We start from the raw sequence: 14,899 nt of genomic DNA on the forward strand, positions 1-14,899 counted from the left end.
GCTGCCCTTTTGGGGACCGGATCCCAGTTAGGCAGCAGCTTCGGGGACAGACTCTGCTCAGGTTGCTGGGGACCCACGTGGAGACTGAGCTGTCCTCACACTACATACGCTGCAGCACTTTGAGAGCAATTGCATCAGGCAGAGTGGAGGGCAGAGGAGAGCCTGAGCCCACCTACTGTTCACAGCTCCTTAAAGAGGCTGGGAAGACAGGAGGGAGGACGTGACTCCTGAATGGCTGTCACACCATCTGTTGCTGTGTCCCCAGGCCCCCTTCAGTTCTGTGACCTGGCTGAGATTTTGCACTGGCTTGGCAGGGTTCTAAGAGGATTGAGCTAGGTGATGAGTGAGGCTGGGTCAAGGCCAAGGAAATGTGGTATCTGGACATCCTGCCAGAGGCTAATGAGGAAAGGGGGTTGGAGGATGGATGGCTCTATGAAGCCAAGTTTGGGGTTGCCAGCCTGTAATCCCAGCACAATGGAGGCTGAGGTAGGTAATTGCCTTGAATTCAGAAGTAGCCCGAGTGGCTTGGCAGGCTCCTTACCTCCATGTTTTAGACTAAGGTAACTTTTTTTTTTTTTTAAGGTAACTTTTAAAAATTGTCATTTTACTGTTCTCTGCAGGCATCCCCCAACGCTCCCCTTTTACTCAGTGAGCACTTCAGCAGGCTACAGGGGACTAAGGACCAAAGAACTCCCAGGTAGTAGTGGTGGTGAGCATCCTTAGCCAGAAGATGGGAGAATGAGTCACGATTTACCACAATTAGTTCTTGAAGCCTGGGAGAGCTGTAGAGCTAGGAGGCCGGCGTCTCTGTCAGAGTCTTGTTTGGCAGTGACCTTGCTTCGAAGGCCTTGCTGTATATCCCTCAGCCTGAGGTAGTTGATGTTGATAAAGCCAGTGGCACCAGTGGAGTCATTATCACCCAGGCTCGTTCCTGCTTTCCAGCTCTTCATTGTACAGAGAGTAGAACTCTTGGCTGCCCCGGCCTTTGAAGACAGCCTCCTTTCTGCCCACTTTGGTTCTTGGCAATGCAGTGGCAGACAAATACCCAGAGAGCTGTGTACAACTGCGGATTTGAGGCCTAGGCCCTGCTTCATTTCTCACACTGGCCGGTCCATGGCAAAGGCCTCTATGTCTAAAGGAGATGGTTAAAGGACGGTCCCTGCTGGGGTCTTTTAGTTATACTGGGATTTCATCCCAGTGAAGTAGTCCTCCATGATGTCAACTCGTGCTTGCTTGTAACTGGGTTCAGGTACATAAAGGGCTTTAATGATATGGTTACCTTCCCAGGGACTCCTTTTTTAAATTCTATTTTAAGACTCTCTGGGCTGTTTGAAGCTTTGGAAGGATCCTAGGTACTTTGTTCTTGGGGTTCTCATCCATTCTTTAGGGGCACGTGGGTATGACAGGGATGATTCCATGTTGCTCTGAATATATCATTGGGGCCCTGAACTGGGTGGTAAAACTCGGGCATCCCCCGGGGGCAATGGCCAGAGTGGGAGTGGGGCAGTGAGTGGCAGGTGAGCTCAAAGCAGATCTGATTGTTCCCTTTTCCTGTTTCATGAGAAACATATTTGACTCCCTCAAGCCGGATAGCTCCCACCCGTTTGTGGGCTACACAGGGCCTGGTGAGAGAGGTAAGGACTGTCTCCTAATCCTGCATGGTGGTTTTACACCGTGGGAGTATGGAATCCCAGCACTGGGGTGCTGGAGGCAGGATTGAGAAGTTCAGGTCATCTAGCTGTATGAGAACCATTCTAAAAAAAAAAAAAATCGGGGATGGTGTTGGCACCTGAGGGGTAGCTCAGCAGCTGAGTATGTATGCACGTACCACCAGAGGACTCAAGTTCAGTTCCCAGAACCTTTAGCAGGCGACACACAGTAGACCACACAAAAGATTGTAACTTCAGCTCCAGGGATGTAGCCTTCTGAAGATACCTGCATGTACACACACACACCCAACACACACACAAAGAAAGACACCCTTGAAGTCTCCCCAGACTTTAATATCAGTATTCATACAGGAGAGTCGGGGAAATCGCTAAGTTCCAGGCTAGCCTGGTCTATACAGAGACCTGTCTCAACACCACACTCAACAAAAAAGACTCACAAGTTTCCTACACCTCAGGTTTCTCCCTTTGTCCTCTAAGTCTCCACAACAGTTGTATGGTTTCCCCCACTCCCACCCCACCCCATCTTCCCTAGCAGGAGACCCTTAGTAAGCAGCCTTGTCACATTGTATCTGCCCCCACCCTCTCCACAGCCTGTCATAGGTCCTTCTAAATCCCCACTAATGCGTCCTGTTTTGCTGAGGCCATGTGGCTTAAGAGGATTGAGTATTTGCTAAAACAGACGAGGCTGATAACAGAACAAACCAGCTGTAGAGACTAAAGAATAGTCACTAGGGATAACAGAGGGAGACACAGAGAGAGGGCCCCGGGGCCCCAACAGTGCTACAAAGAGAACCCAACAACTCAAAAATAGACAAACCAGAGATATTGACTAAAAGGAGAAAACTGTAAGATATCTTCCGACCTCCAGAAAGCTGCTGTGCCATGTGCTCTCTCTCATAAATATAGAACTACCATAGGGCCCAGTTTACCCTGTATGCTATTCAGAAGAGACTGTGTGTGTGTTCCATGTGAAGGCATCAGTTCATCTGCGAGTGGTTGCAAGCCACCATGTAGGTGCTGGGATTTGAACCTGAGTACTCTGGAAGAGCAAGGGCTCTTAACCATTGAGCCACGCCCAACCCTTGTACCATTTTTTTTTTAAAAGATTTATGTATGAGTACACTGCAACTGTCTTCAGACACACCAGCAGAGGGCATCAGATTTCATTACAGATGGTTGTGAGCCACCATGTAGTTTCTGGGAATTGAACTCAGGACCTCTGGTAGAGCAGTCAGAGCTCCTTTTTTTTTTTTTTTCCGAGCTGGGGACCAACCCAGGGCCTTGCGCTTCCCTAGGCAAGCACTCTAACCACTGAGCTAAATCCCCAACCGCAGTCAGAGCTCTTAACTGCTGAGCCATCTCTCCAGCCCCTGTAACATTCTTTTATTAAATATCGACAGGGCACCAGAATCGGCTAAAGCCTCGGGATTAAAGAACGAACACACACACACACACACACACACACACACACACACACACACACACACACACACACACACACACACACACACACACACACACACGTTATTCACAAGAAAAGGAAGGGGCTCCTGTAGCTTTATTCACCGAATATATACCCCAAGTTGACCAAGTGGAAAAGGTCTGGGAAGCACAGTGGGAAACCCCGGCTCGAGAGACTTAGGTAACAAAAGACCGACTACGTGCTCTGAATTTACTAGGGAGAAATCCAGGAAGACCAACCTAAATCTCAAAAACAAAACACTGGGCAGACAAAAGACAGGAACAAATTGACTATCGCCCAGGTGTGTCGGTACCTGCCGGACTGCTCCTCTGTTAGGAACAAAAGGCTTCCACGTGCATCAGCAGGGCCCAAACCCTGCAAGAGACGGAGAAGGATCTGGCGAGGGGGGTGAGACACTGCAGGGGACCCAGGAGGCTCTGACAAATGTTATTTCAAATGTTATTCCCTTTCCCGATTTCCCCTCTGGAAAGCCCCTATTCCATCCTTCCTCCTCCTACTTCTGTGAGAAGCTTTCCCACCCACCCCATCCTGGCATTTCTCTGCACTGGGGAATCCAGCCTTCCCAGGACCAAGGGCCTCTCCTCTCATTGATGTCCTCTGCTACATATGCAGCTGGAGCCATGGAGCCTTCCATGTGTACTCATTGGTTGATGGTTTATTCCCTAGGAGTTCTGGGAGTCAGGTTGGTTGATATTGTTCTTCCTATGAGTTGCAAACCTTCAGCTCCTCAGTCCTTTCTCTAACTCCATTAAGGAAGCTGTGCACAGTCCAATGGTTGACTGCGAGCATCTGCCTTTGTATTTGTCAGGCACTGGCAAAGTCTCTCAGGAGACAGCTATATGAGGTTCCTGTTAGCATACACTTCTTGGCATCTGCAATAGTATCTGGGTTTGGTGTCTGTGTATGGGATTTCACCTCACACCAGTCAGAATAAGATCAAAAACTCAGGTGACAGCAGATGCTGGAGAGGATATGGAAAAAGAGAACACTCCTCCATTGTTGGTGGGACTGCAAGCTGGTGGTACAACCACTCTGGAAATCAGATTGGAGGTTCCTCAGAAAACTGGACATAGTACTACCTGAGGACTCAGCTATACCACTCCTGGGCATATACCCAAATGATGCTCCAACATATAACAAAGACACATGCTCCACTATGTTCATAGCAGTCTTATTCATTTAAAACTGTTGCTTTGAACTTTAAAGATTTATTTATTTCATGTATGTGGGCACTCTGTCTTCAGACACACCAGGAGAGGGCATCGGATCTCATTACAGATGGTTGTCAGCCACCATGTGGTTGCTGGGACTTGAACTCAGGACCTCTGGAAGAGCAGTCAGTGCTCTTAACCACTGAGCCATCTCTCCTGCCCTGCAACCTTATTTATAATTGCCAGAAGCTGGAAAGAACCCAGATGGATACAGAAAAGGTGGTACATTTACACAATGGAGTACTACTCAGCTGTTAAAAACTTCATGAAATTCTTAGGCAAATGGATGGTACTAGAAAATATCCTGAGAGGTAACCCAATCACAAAAGAACACACACGGTATGCTCTCACTGAAAAATGGATATTAGTCCAAAAGCTCAAATATCCAAGCTCAATACAATTCACAGACCACATGAATCTCAAGAAGACTAACTAGTGTGGATGCTTCAGTCCTTATTAGAAGTGGGAACAAAATACTCAAAGAAGGAAATATGGAGACAAAGTGTGGAGCAAAGGCCATCCAGAGACTGCCCCACCTAGGGATTCACCCTGCACCATTCTTACCTCTTTTCCTTCCTCACTGTTTGGTTTCCATGCATTTTTCCACATATATGCATTTACAAAAATTAGAAGCTTGACTCTATCTAACACCCAGACGTTTACGAAAAAGAAAAAAAAAAGATGAGAGCACAGAAAGGATACTGGACTCCATGCAATCTGAAATTTGATTAGGGGAAAGAGAAAAGGGGAGTCTGCGCAGGGGACAGGGCAGAATTCTAAGTCTGGGTCACTCTAAAGTATGTGTGGAAATGCCATAGGGAAACTTTCATTTGTTTGGTTTTTGAGGAGACAGGATTTCTCCCTATAACTGCACTGGCTGACCTGGAACTCAAAACTTGTAGGTCAGGCTGTCCTTGGACTCAGAGTCACCTGCCTTCTCCTCCTGGATACTGGGATTAAAGGCAGGCAACACCTTGTTTCTGTATGCTATCCTCAGGCTTCCACTGTTTTAGGGCATCCAGGGTAACCCATCCACAAGGGTGTGAAACCAGAAACCAAAATATGTCTAACCTCAAGATACGCATCCCCATTCTGAGTCTATCCTAGGATATTAAAAACTGCTTCCTGGGCTATGGAATAAGATCTAATTTCCTCTTTTTAAAGCAGTCATTTTAGTTTCTATGAATGCGAACTTTATTATTAATGAATGTACCTTTCATAGACACAACAAATCCCAAGCAATAGATCCCTACCCCAACAAGGAAGTTGAAAGGTCAGAAACCCTATAATGTGTCATCTCTGCTTTGGTACCCAGAAGAGAGCTTGAGATTCCTCAAGGCTTCCAAAGCTTCGGGGAGTCCAGGGTCATTTTGAGGGGACTCCTTGGGGTCCTGCCTGATGGACCTTTTTTGTAAACAGCGGTAACAGCACATTTTGAAATTCTTCTGGGTCGTAGATATAGTCTGTCTCTTGCGAATCATCCTCATGGAGAGCCAGCACTGGAGACACAAAGAGAACATGAAGACAGATATCAAAATGGGACCTTGGTCCAGGTTGTGATCATAGGCTCAGGAAAGGAGTAGGAAGACCATTAAAGGCAAGGCCAGTTACCTAGGGACTCTGAGGTTGCCTACTTAAGGCTTTTGTTTTGTTATTTAGGGCAGGGGTTGGGGGTGGTCTGGGCAGGTGCTCAGGTCTGGAACTCCCAAGGTTACAATCAGGGTTGCTTGTTTTGGACACAGGGTCCATGGAGCCCTGGCCACCCTTCATTGGCTGCAGAACCCAGGATAATCTTTTTTTTTTTTTTTTTTTTTTTTTTTTTTTTTTTTTTCCGGGGCTGGGGACCGAACCCAGGACCTTGCGCTTCCTAGGCAAGCGCTCTACCACTGAGCCAAATCCCCAACCCCACCCAGGATAATCTTGATCTCCTGAAACAACTATCTCCATTTCAAATGCTCCTGGGGTTTTTGTTTGTTTTGAAACAAAACAGGGTTTCTTGGTGTACCCCTGGCTGTCCTGGAACTTGGAATCTGTAGACCAGGCCTGATTGGTCTCAAATATCAACTTGCTTTTTGCACTGTGCTACCGCCACTTTCATTTTTTCTTTTCTTTTTAGAAACAGTAGCCCAGCCTACCTCCCAATTACATTATATAGGCCAGGAAGTGACAACCTTGACTTCCTTATGTGCAACTTTCCATCTCTTTGCTGACCTGTAACTTGCTATATATAGAGCAGGCTGTTCTCAAACTTCCAGAGATCTGTCTGCCTCTGATAAGAAAGATGTGGGCCACCACAGTAGTTTAAGCCCTCTTGATGATATTGGGTGCACAGGGATGGGGGTCACCCAAGGAGCCTCCAGCCCCATGCAGCCAGTCTCTGGGATTGGAGAAAGAGTGCAACCCGTCTTGTTTGGGAAGAGGAATCTCACCCCGATCGCTTCTCGTGCCTGATGGATTGCATCATCCAAGGCCTCAAAAGTCTCCTCAGGGTCCTTTTGTAGCTCCTTTAACTGCCTCGAGATGTATGCAGATACATTAACCGTGTGGACTGAGGAGGAAAAAAAAAATAGTTGAGAGCAACTCTTTCTCTCCTCCCACGTAACTGTGTTAGACCGCTAGTCTCTAAAGGAGCATGCCTGTCACACTCACTTCACCTGCATTCAAAGGACCCATGTGAAATTAGAAACCAAACCATACCCTAAACACATACACACACACACACACACACACACACACACACGAGCATTTTTTTTTCTAAAATAAGGTGGATGATGGCTCAAAGCCTAAAACCTTGATCACAAGGGTGGGGAAGGGTCTTTTGAGGCTTCCCTTCAGGGTCTCACTTCCTCACTTGAGGCTCTCAGAGCCCTCAGTGGAACCCAAACACTGAAGGGGCCTGTGGAAGATCCTTCCATTCTTTAGCCCAGGCACTGAGCCCAACAGAGGGTAAGCCTCTGTAGCCACTGCTCTAATTGAGAGAGGAGGCTGGGGAGTTTGTAATCAATGCGGTGCTATTTCAAAAATTACAAGTTGTTGTGGTGTTGTACCTAGATCTTGTACTCTCAGCGCTCCTGTGCGAGGCCAGGAGTTATGGGAGTTCAAAAAAATCACAAAAAAGAAAAACCAGACACAGTAATTTGGTTAAACTCACCCACCACACAGGTACTGGCTACATTCCTACACTCCTCTTTACCCCTTAGCTGACTGCCTATAACCCCATCCTTGTTGAGATCAAATCACTACATTCAAGTGCCAATCCACGTTTCTGTCTTTAATCAAACTCTACTGCCCAGGTTTCTTTACAAGAGGCTGGTCCTCTTTTGAAAGACCCAGACCAGATATGCAAAGTCCCAGGAAGTCATTCCTGCCCATCCTTCAGCACCTAAACATTTTCCTGAAGCCCAAACTCACCAACACTTGGCGTTGTCTTCGTCTTTGTCTCAGTTACTTCCATAACTGCAGGACACTTAAGTTCTGTTCTTCAGTTTGAGACTCTACTCTGGGATTTTAGCTTAAATCCCACTTCCATGCTGGGCCCACCCATTTAGGCTCCTCCTACCCACAGCACCTCCTACTCATTTGCTTTCTGCCACTCCCCTCTGAACCCTGCAGGCTTTGCCTTCCAGGGTTCCAAGGTCTTTATTGAATAGCTACTTTGAGCTGGGAAAAAAAAAACAGCCTTGGCCACACGGGTTTTCTCAATGATCCTGATTCCAGGAAAAGGGCCTCCAGCTTGCTGGTTCCTTCTCCACGTTTGCCTTATTTTCTTTCTAAAGCTCTACACCAAGAGCAGGGACCAACCAGAGCTCCTTGTCCCTTCACACACCCTGTCCCTGGTCCCCAAGGACACTGCGAATGTTACTTCATATTCACAGGGCTCCCCTTGGTTGTCTGGACCTGAGGGGTCAGGAAGCTTCTCCGCTTGGCAGTTTCTTTTTAAGGTATGACCTGAAGCTAAGAGTTTTCCTTTATTATTCCTGTCTGGTGTTTCAGACAGGGTCTCACTATGTCCCTCGGGCTGCCTTGGACTCACTATGTAGACCAGGTTGGCCTCCAAGTCTCAGAGATCTGTCTGCCTCTAATCCAGAGTGTTTAGATCAAAGGCCATCTTACCTTTCTAGAACTCTGAATATAGCTTGACCTTGAAGAACTGATCTTCCAGATTTCTCTCCCAAGTGCTGGGATTACAGGCAGGTACTATGAGAGAGTGGCTATGTCTAGACACTGGCTTCAGTCATTGGAAGTGGAAAGTATGAGTTTGCTACTAAAAGTAAGACCTAGCAATGTCCTAAACCACAGCTCCAGTTTTTGTTTTCCTTCATAAAGGGTTTGACCAGTAACTCTGGTTGGGCTGGAATTTGGATGTGTAGGCCAAGCTTGGACTCTGGCTATGAGAATGGAATTAAAGGCACGTACATCCACACCCAACTTCCTCTACTTTTTAGATAAGCCTTTCTTAGGAGGCCAGGCTGTTTAGTTGTGGTTGTGCATGCCTTTAATCTCACCCTTTGGGAGGCAGAGGGAGGCCAATCTCTGAAATCAAGGTCAACCTGGGCTACAGAGAAACCTTGTCTGGAAAGAGAAAAAAAAAGTGGGAGTCTAGACTGACAAATTACAAGCATAAATTTAGAGTGGGAGGACCCTTGACTTCTCACCATGGAGCAAAGATATTGATATTGAACAATTTATTGAAATATCAACTGAGTTCATGGAATCAACCAATGTCTCATGAACTAAAGTTCTCAGGAAAAAGAATTTCCTTGTCATCCATGTCAGTTTTGAGGCTTATACAGGAAGCCAGGTGAGGTGGCCCATGCCTTTGATCCTAGCACTGGGGGTCTGGGAGGAAGACAGGTGGATCTCTGAGATTTGAAGGTCAGCCTGGTCTGCATAGAGAATTCTAGAGCAGCCAGTGTTTCTTAGAGACCTTGTCTCAATAACAAAACTCAAACAATGAAGTGGCTTGGTTAGCACTTGGAGATTGGTTAAAGAAAAGTAATCTGGGGGCTGGAGAGATGGCTCAGCGGTTAAGAGCACCCGACTGCTCTTCCAGAAGTCATGAGTTCAATTCCCAGCAACCACATGGTGGCTCACAACCATCTGTAAGGAGATCTGATGCCCTCTTCTGGTGTATCTGAAGACAACTATAGTATATATAATAAATAAATTAAAAAAAAAAAAAGTAATCTGGGGGTGTCTAGGTCACAGAATAGCCATATATGGCTCCCCTGGAATTCTAGTTTACAACCAGGTACATCCTTCACATTTTCCAAAGGATTAACACAACACTAACTTCCACCGAACTCAAAGAATGTCATCTGCAGGCTGGGCATGGTGGGGTACACCTTCCCTTCCATCACTCAGGATGTAAAGGCAGGCAGATTACTTGAGCTCAAGGCCAGCCTTGACTCCGTATGCAGGATCTTCCATGCCGAGGTTTCCAGTCCTGCTGTAACCCACTTATGGTTACATCGATGTAGTTGGTACATGTACATTCTTGATTCAACAGTCTTAGCACTTTTCAGTCTTCACATCACTTGGAGCATCTCAAACCCGTTTGTAATCACTCATTGACTCAGCATAACCGTCTTTAGCTGTCTGGATGTTCTGCCTGCATGTATGTCTGTGTACTTCATTTATATGTGCCCTTGGAGGTCAAAGAAGGTGTCAGAGCCTCTGATTCTGTACTTCAGACTATTTCAGACCATCCGGGTGCTGGAAATGAAACCCTGGGTTCTGTAGGGCAGTGGTGTGAAAGCTGAGTCATTTCCCGGGCTTCCAGACTGGCTCTTAAAGACCTTAGGGTTGGGGATGGCACAGTGGTGGGACAAGCCTTTAATCCCAGCACTTTGAGGCAGAGGCAGGCAGATCTGGAGTCCTAGGACTGTTTAATGTTGCAAGTTCAGGCCAGCTAGAGCGAGTACAGTGCAACCTCCACCTCAAAGAGCATCAAATACAAACAAGAAAGCCTAGCTATTGAGTTGGCCTTGGATGAAAGGTCTTTGGCAGGAAGCTGGAAGACTTAAGCTCCATTCCCACTACCAGGAGAATTGATTCCTAAGTTGTCCTGACTTGTACCACACAAGTGTTTTTTTTTTTTTATACACAAATTTTTTTAAAAAAATCAATTTTTATTCATCAACAATTTCATTTTACCAGTGAGCCACTCCCAGATCTAAATCCCCAAGCAGGTGCCTCAGAAGCCCCAATAAAACACACACACACACACACACACACATACACACACACACACACTTATTGGCCTGATTGATTGATCAAGGTCACAGAGGAAAAAAAGAGCTACCTGTGTTAACTAGTTAATCTCATGGAAAATGGTGGTTCTGGCAGTATATATTAGTCTGTAATCAGGCCATGGGAAAGGAGGCAAGATGTCAGAGTCATACTGTCCTACGTAATTGAGTTGATAGTTCACCTTTTAAAAAAAGGAACCACAGGCTTCCCTCAGAGATGGACCTCTGTGGGGTGTGGCCCTGCAGGTTCTAGAGGAGCTTGGAGACTCAGCATCTAGCACACCATTTCTGACCAATGCCATCTGTCAGGGCACCCAGGTATTCAGACACCGACCCTGAGGTTTCTGGAATGCATCCACCATTTGTTGAGTCTGGTGCAGCTAGGAGTCTGGAAAGGAGGGGTGTTGTGAGGGAGGTTTTTGTGCTACATGTTGGAGTGGCCCCATGGGGAAGGAGGATCAGCACTGTGCCTGCAGCTGGTTGAGGACTCCGGGGGGTTGATGGGAACGAGCCTGTACTTCCAGCTTGGCGGCTGGCAGCAGAGGGCTTTGTGGGTAGCAGAAGAGGTATCGTCCCGGGCAGACTGCTGCAGTCTGGGAGGGCGCATCTCCTGCTCCAAGGATCGCTGGATGAACCAAGCCTGCAGGGGAGAACACATGTAAACATTTCTAAGGAGGGACCCTGTGCTTCCAATCTCCTGATATGATGCTAGGGGGAAACGATCTTTCCAAAGCTGCCACCCAAACTCTTCTCCTGCCTTCTTTGATCAGGGACCCAAAAGGATGACCCCCAAGAAATACTGAGGGGCCTCAAAGGTAGGACCTACCATCCAGGGATCTAGCCTGCTACAGTGCCTAGCTAGTATGTAGTTCCTAACCTTCTTGATACTTGACCATCTAATACACTTCCTCATGTTGCTGCTGCCCCCAAACTATAAAATGGTTTTGTTGTGTGGGAGGGGATATATGGGAAGAGGTGACTCACACCTTTAGTCTGAGCACTAGGAGTCAAAGGCAGGCCTTCTCTGAGTTTGAGGCCAGCCTGGTCTACAGAGTCATTTCCAGGACAGAGCTACCCTCTCCAGTGAAAATATTTTCACTGCTACTTCATAACCATTTTTGTTGCTATTCCATAACTAACTTTGTTACTGTTACAAATCCTAATGTAAATATCTGAAATGCAGCATATCTACTATGTGATCCTAGAGAATGGGTTTTTTGACCCCAAAGGATTCTCAGTGTGGAGAACCACTGACTTTGAGGCATATATAAGGTGAAGAGAAAATGGCAATCTGACCTCAACCTGTTCCTCCTTCAGTTTGAGTCTGGTGGCCATGACTTTTCGATCCTGGAGGTCTGGGTATGGTTCCATTTTGAAGTGTTGTTCCAGCTCCCAAAGCTGCTCCCAAGTGTACGTCTGGTCAAGGGGAGCCATGGTATAGGAGGCTAAGACACAGAGGGAAAAATGGATCAGGAAATCTGTAACATGAGTGTCCAGAGTATGGGTCAAGCCCCTGGCGTCAGGCCTGAGGATGTGAATTTTGATCTTGAGGGACTCATGGTAGGAGCTAACCCATTGAATAAGGAGGTTCTCGGACCTCTTGCCCAGGCACACCCATACACAAAAGAAGCAACTGTCAGGAGATAAGCCTTCCTCGCCACCCCGAGGTCTCCTTTTCCTCTTGGGGAGCAAAAAAATCAATGAAATACCTGTGGCCCACTTTAATTCCCCACTTTCCAGTCCCACCCAGTTAAACCCTTCTGGGGCTCAAGATCAGAGGAATCTTTGAAAAAAAAAGGCAGAGTAGAGAGTCACACACTCTTAATCCCAGCCATTGGAGAACTGAGGCAGGAGGATGGGGAGTTTGAACTGCTGATCCTACTGCTGTAACTGTAGAGTTGCAGTAAACATTTGTCTAAGTATGGTAGTTGCAAGCCTGCAATACCAGCATTCGGGTAGAAGGAGTTCCTTACAAGATTTCAACATTGCCCTGTCCACAATAGCCAGGCACGGTGGCATTTACCCATCATCTTATCACTTGGGAGGCAGAGGCAGGTGGACATCAGAGTTGAGGCCAGCATGATCTGCAGGGAGACCATTGTTCAAGGTCCATGACATCTTGTCTCTAATAAACATAACTATTAACACCCTCCCCGAAGGAAAACCTGTCAAACAAAAGTCTTACAAAATAAAAATCAAAACTAAACAAGTTCATATAAGTTTGCAGATAGTTCCCTTGTTAATACGGTAGCCTAAATCTAAGCAGATAGGTTTTTATGGAGGACCCCCACCAAGAGCCTCCAAATATGCTGCTCTCCTATCCTTAAACCTGAACCTTGGAGGAGCCAAAGTGTTCCGCCAAAGCGCCACGTGCTCAGATCACCTCTCTTGACACCACCACACAGACCCCTCCCACCCCACCCTCACCCCCAACTCCACTGCGATGGCCTCAGTTCTCCAAGCCTGGTCTGCTCTGAGGGCCGGATGGGAACTATAAAACCCAAGCCTCAGCATAGCAATCCTTCCCACCCGACAGCAGATGCATGCGAACAGGCTCCTTAGGACCCAGACTTACTCAGAGAACGCGGAAATGCTTCCATCTCATCTGTTGCTCACTTCAGGTGTGATTGAAGGTCTATGTTCTATGAATTTAGGATTACATCTCAGGGCGGTGTTGGACCCATTCAGCAGGGACCCTCCTACCTCTAGCCCCTCCCACTCTTCAGCCTCCACTGAGACTTGGCTTTGGCCTATTGAGTTTCCAGCCCAGAGGAAGGACAGACTCCACCCAGGGTCTCCTTTGCAGGAAATGGACTCCAGCCAGCCAGCCAGCCAGCCGGCTAGCCTGCCAGCCAGATAACCCCAGGTGTTCTTCCTCATTCTTTCCCGTATCTGGATGCTCCTCCTTCAAGTCCAAGAACCAGCCTAGTGTCTCAGGCTGCCGCCCTATGCCTCCCCGCGGCGCCCCCCCCCCTCCATTTGTCCGGATTACCTAGAAACCTCTGAGATTACCTAAGTGCCTGGACAAGGGGGCTCAGGTAACAGCTTTGATTTCCTTAGGGTTTCTTTTAAAACTGAGTGCAAATGGATGTTCACGGACAATATGGCTGATGAGTCCCGGAACTCACTTTGAAGACCAGCCTGTCCTCCAACTCAGGGAGCTGCTGGTCTCTGCCTCCCAAGTGCTGGGATTAAAGGCATGAGCCACACTTCATCCGGTCATTTTTGTCATCTGTTTGCGATGTTGTCATGTTGCCCAGGTAGGTTGGAGGTATCAAAGTGCTGAGATTATAGGTTTGTGATACCAAGTCTGGATTCCATTGGTGTTTTAATTTTTCTCTCTCTAATAAATCTCAAAGCTAGAGCATTGCACATGCTAGGTGCTTTACCACTGAGCCACTCTTAGCCTCCCCCCGACCCCGACCCCCATCCTCCAATAAAGGAGGGATTTATATAGTCCTGGCTATCCTGGAACTCACCATGTAGACCAGTCTGGCTTCAAACTCAGAAACCCACCTGCTTTGCCTCCCACCCCACTGGGATTAAAGGGGTGGCCTCCTCTGTCAGGACTCATCCTTTACTTTTAAAGACTTGCTGGTGATAAAAGGCCAGGGTGATTGAACAGTTCTCTTGTAAATGACGTTCCTCCAGGTGAAGCAGGGCAGAAAGATTTGAACTTTTAACATTAATCATGAACTACCGTAATTCAATCAACCCCTCTGGTATGTAAACACAAATGCCTAAAGGGCTCTGGGGAGCCAAACCCATGAACAGCATGTGTATGATAAGGAGTTGGAGATTGTGGGAAGGTTGCAATGCTGTAGAGCAGAGCCAGGCTTTCTTGGGCTAGCTTTAGTCTCCTTAATATCTGTTTCCATCGATGTGTTTGACCTAACACTCCTCCTTCTAGCAAGTTAAAACCTTTCCCTTTTAGAAGGCCTTAATAAACCTCTAGCTCCCACCAATCCAAAAAGTTAAGGATCTTATGCACAGCAACTTCTTCTCTCGACTATAACATGATTCATCGAGGTAATTTTTTTAAGGCACTTTCCTGATTTTGACTTTTCTTCTGTCCCATGACCAAATATACAAGTTCCCCTAAACCACTTTTCCCAGTGTTCACCCTGGGCAACCTGAATTGGTCACGCACTTTGCTCCTAATAAACTAGACTGGGCTTAATATCGAACACCTGGAATTTCAGGTGGAGGTGGTGGTGGGGGATGGTGAGTTCAAATCCATCCTTGGCTACAAAGTATTGCATTTTCTGGGAACAAAAATTGGGT

The 14,899-nt window shown here is 47.0% G+C and overlaps 1 protein-coding gene and 1 pseudogene across 1 annotated transcript; both read right to left on the minus strand.

Annotated features, from left to right (window-relative positions):
- Positions 1-743: 743 nt before the first annotated feature.
- Positions 744-4,963, minus strand: LOC116893403 (annotated as a pseudogene).
- A 641-nt stretch (positions 4,964-5,604) lies between these two features.
- On the minus strand, positions 5,605-13,215 carry LOC116893404. The gene is made up of 5 exons (XM_032895189.1): positions 13,191-13,215; positions 11,912-12,060; positions 11,081-11,255; positions 6,794-6,912; positions 5,605-5,863 (listed from the first exon to the last, which is right to left on the minus strand). The coding sequence occupies exons 1-5, from the start codon at positions 13,213-13,215 to the stop codon at positions 5,648-5,650; spliced, it is 684 nt and encodes a 227-aa protein (XP_032751080.1). The 3' UTR covers positions 5,605-5,647.
- Between the last annotated feature and the right edge of the window lie 1,684 nt (positions 13,216-14,899).

Source organism: Rattus rattus, chromosome 2, assembly GCF_011064425.1.
Source record: "Rattus rattus isolate New Zealand chromosome 2, Rrattus_CSIRO_v1, whole genome shotgun sequence".
NCBI lineage: Eukaryota > Metazoa > Chordata > Mammalia > Rodentia > Muridae > Rattus > Rattus rattus.

What these genes read in the sequence shown, in the direction of transcription:
- LOC116893404 (XM_032895189.1), bottom strand. Translation starts at nt 13,215, where the DNA reads ATGGAAGCATTTCCGCGTTCTCTGA. An exon ending in TGAAGGAGGAACAGGTTGAG is followed by an intron (nt 11,256 to 11,911) that starts GTCAGATTGCCA and finishes TCTCCCCTGCAG; the next exon opens with GCTTGGTTCATCCAGCGATC. An exon ending in AGGCACGAGAAGCGATCGGG is followed by an intron (nt 5,864 to 6,793) that starts GTGAGATTCCTC and finishes TTGTGTCTCCAG; the next exon opens with TGCTGGCTCTCCATGAGGAT.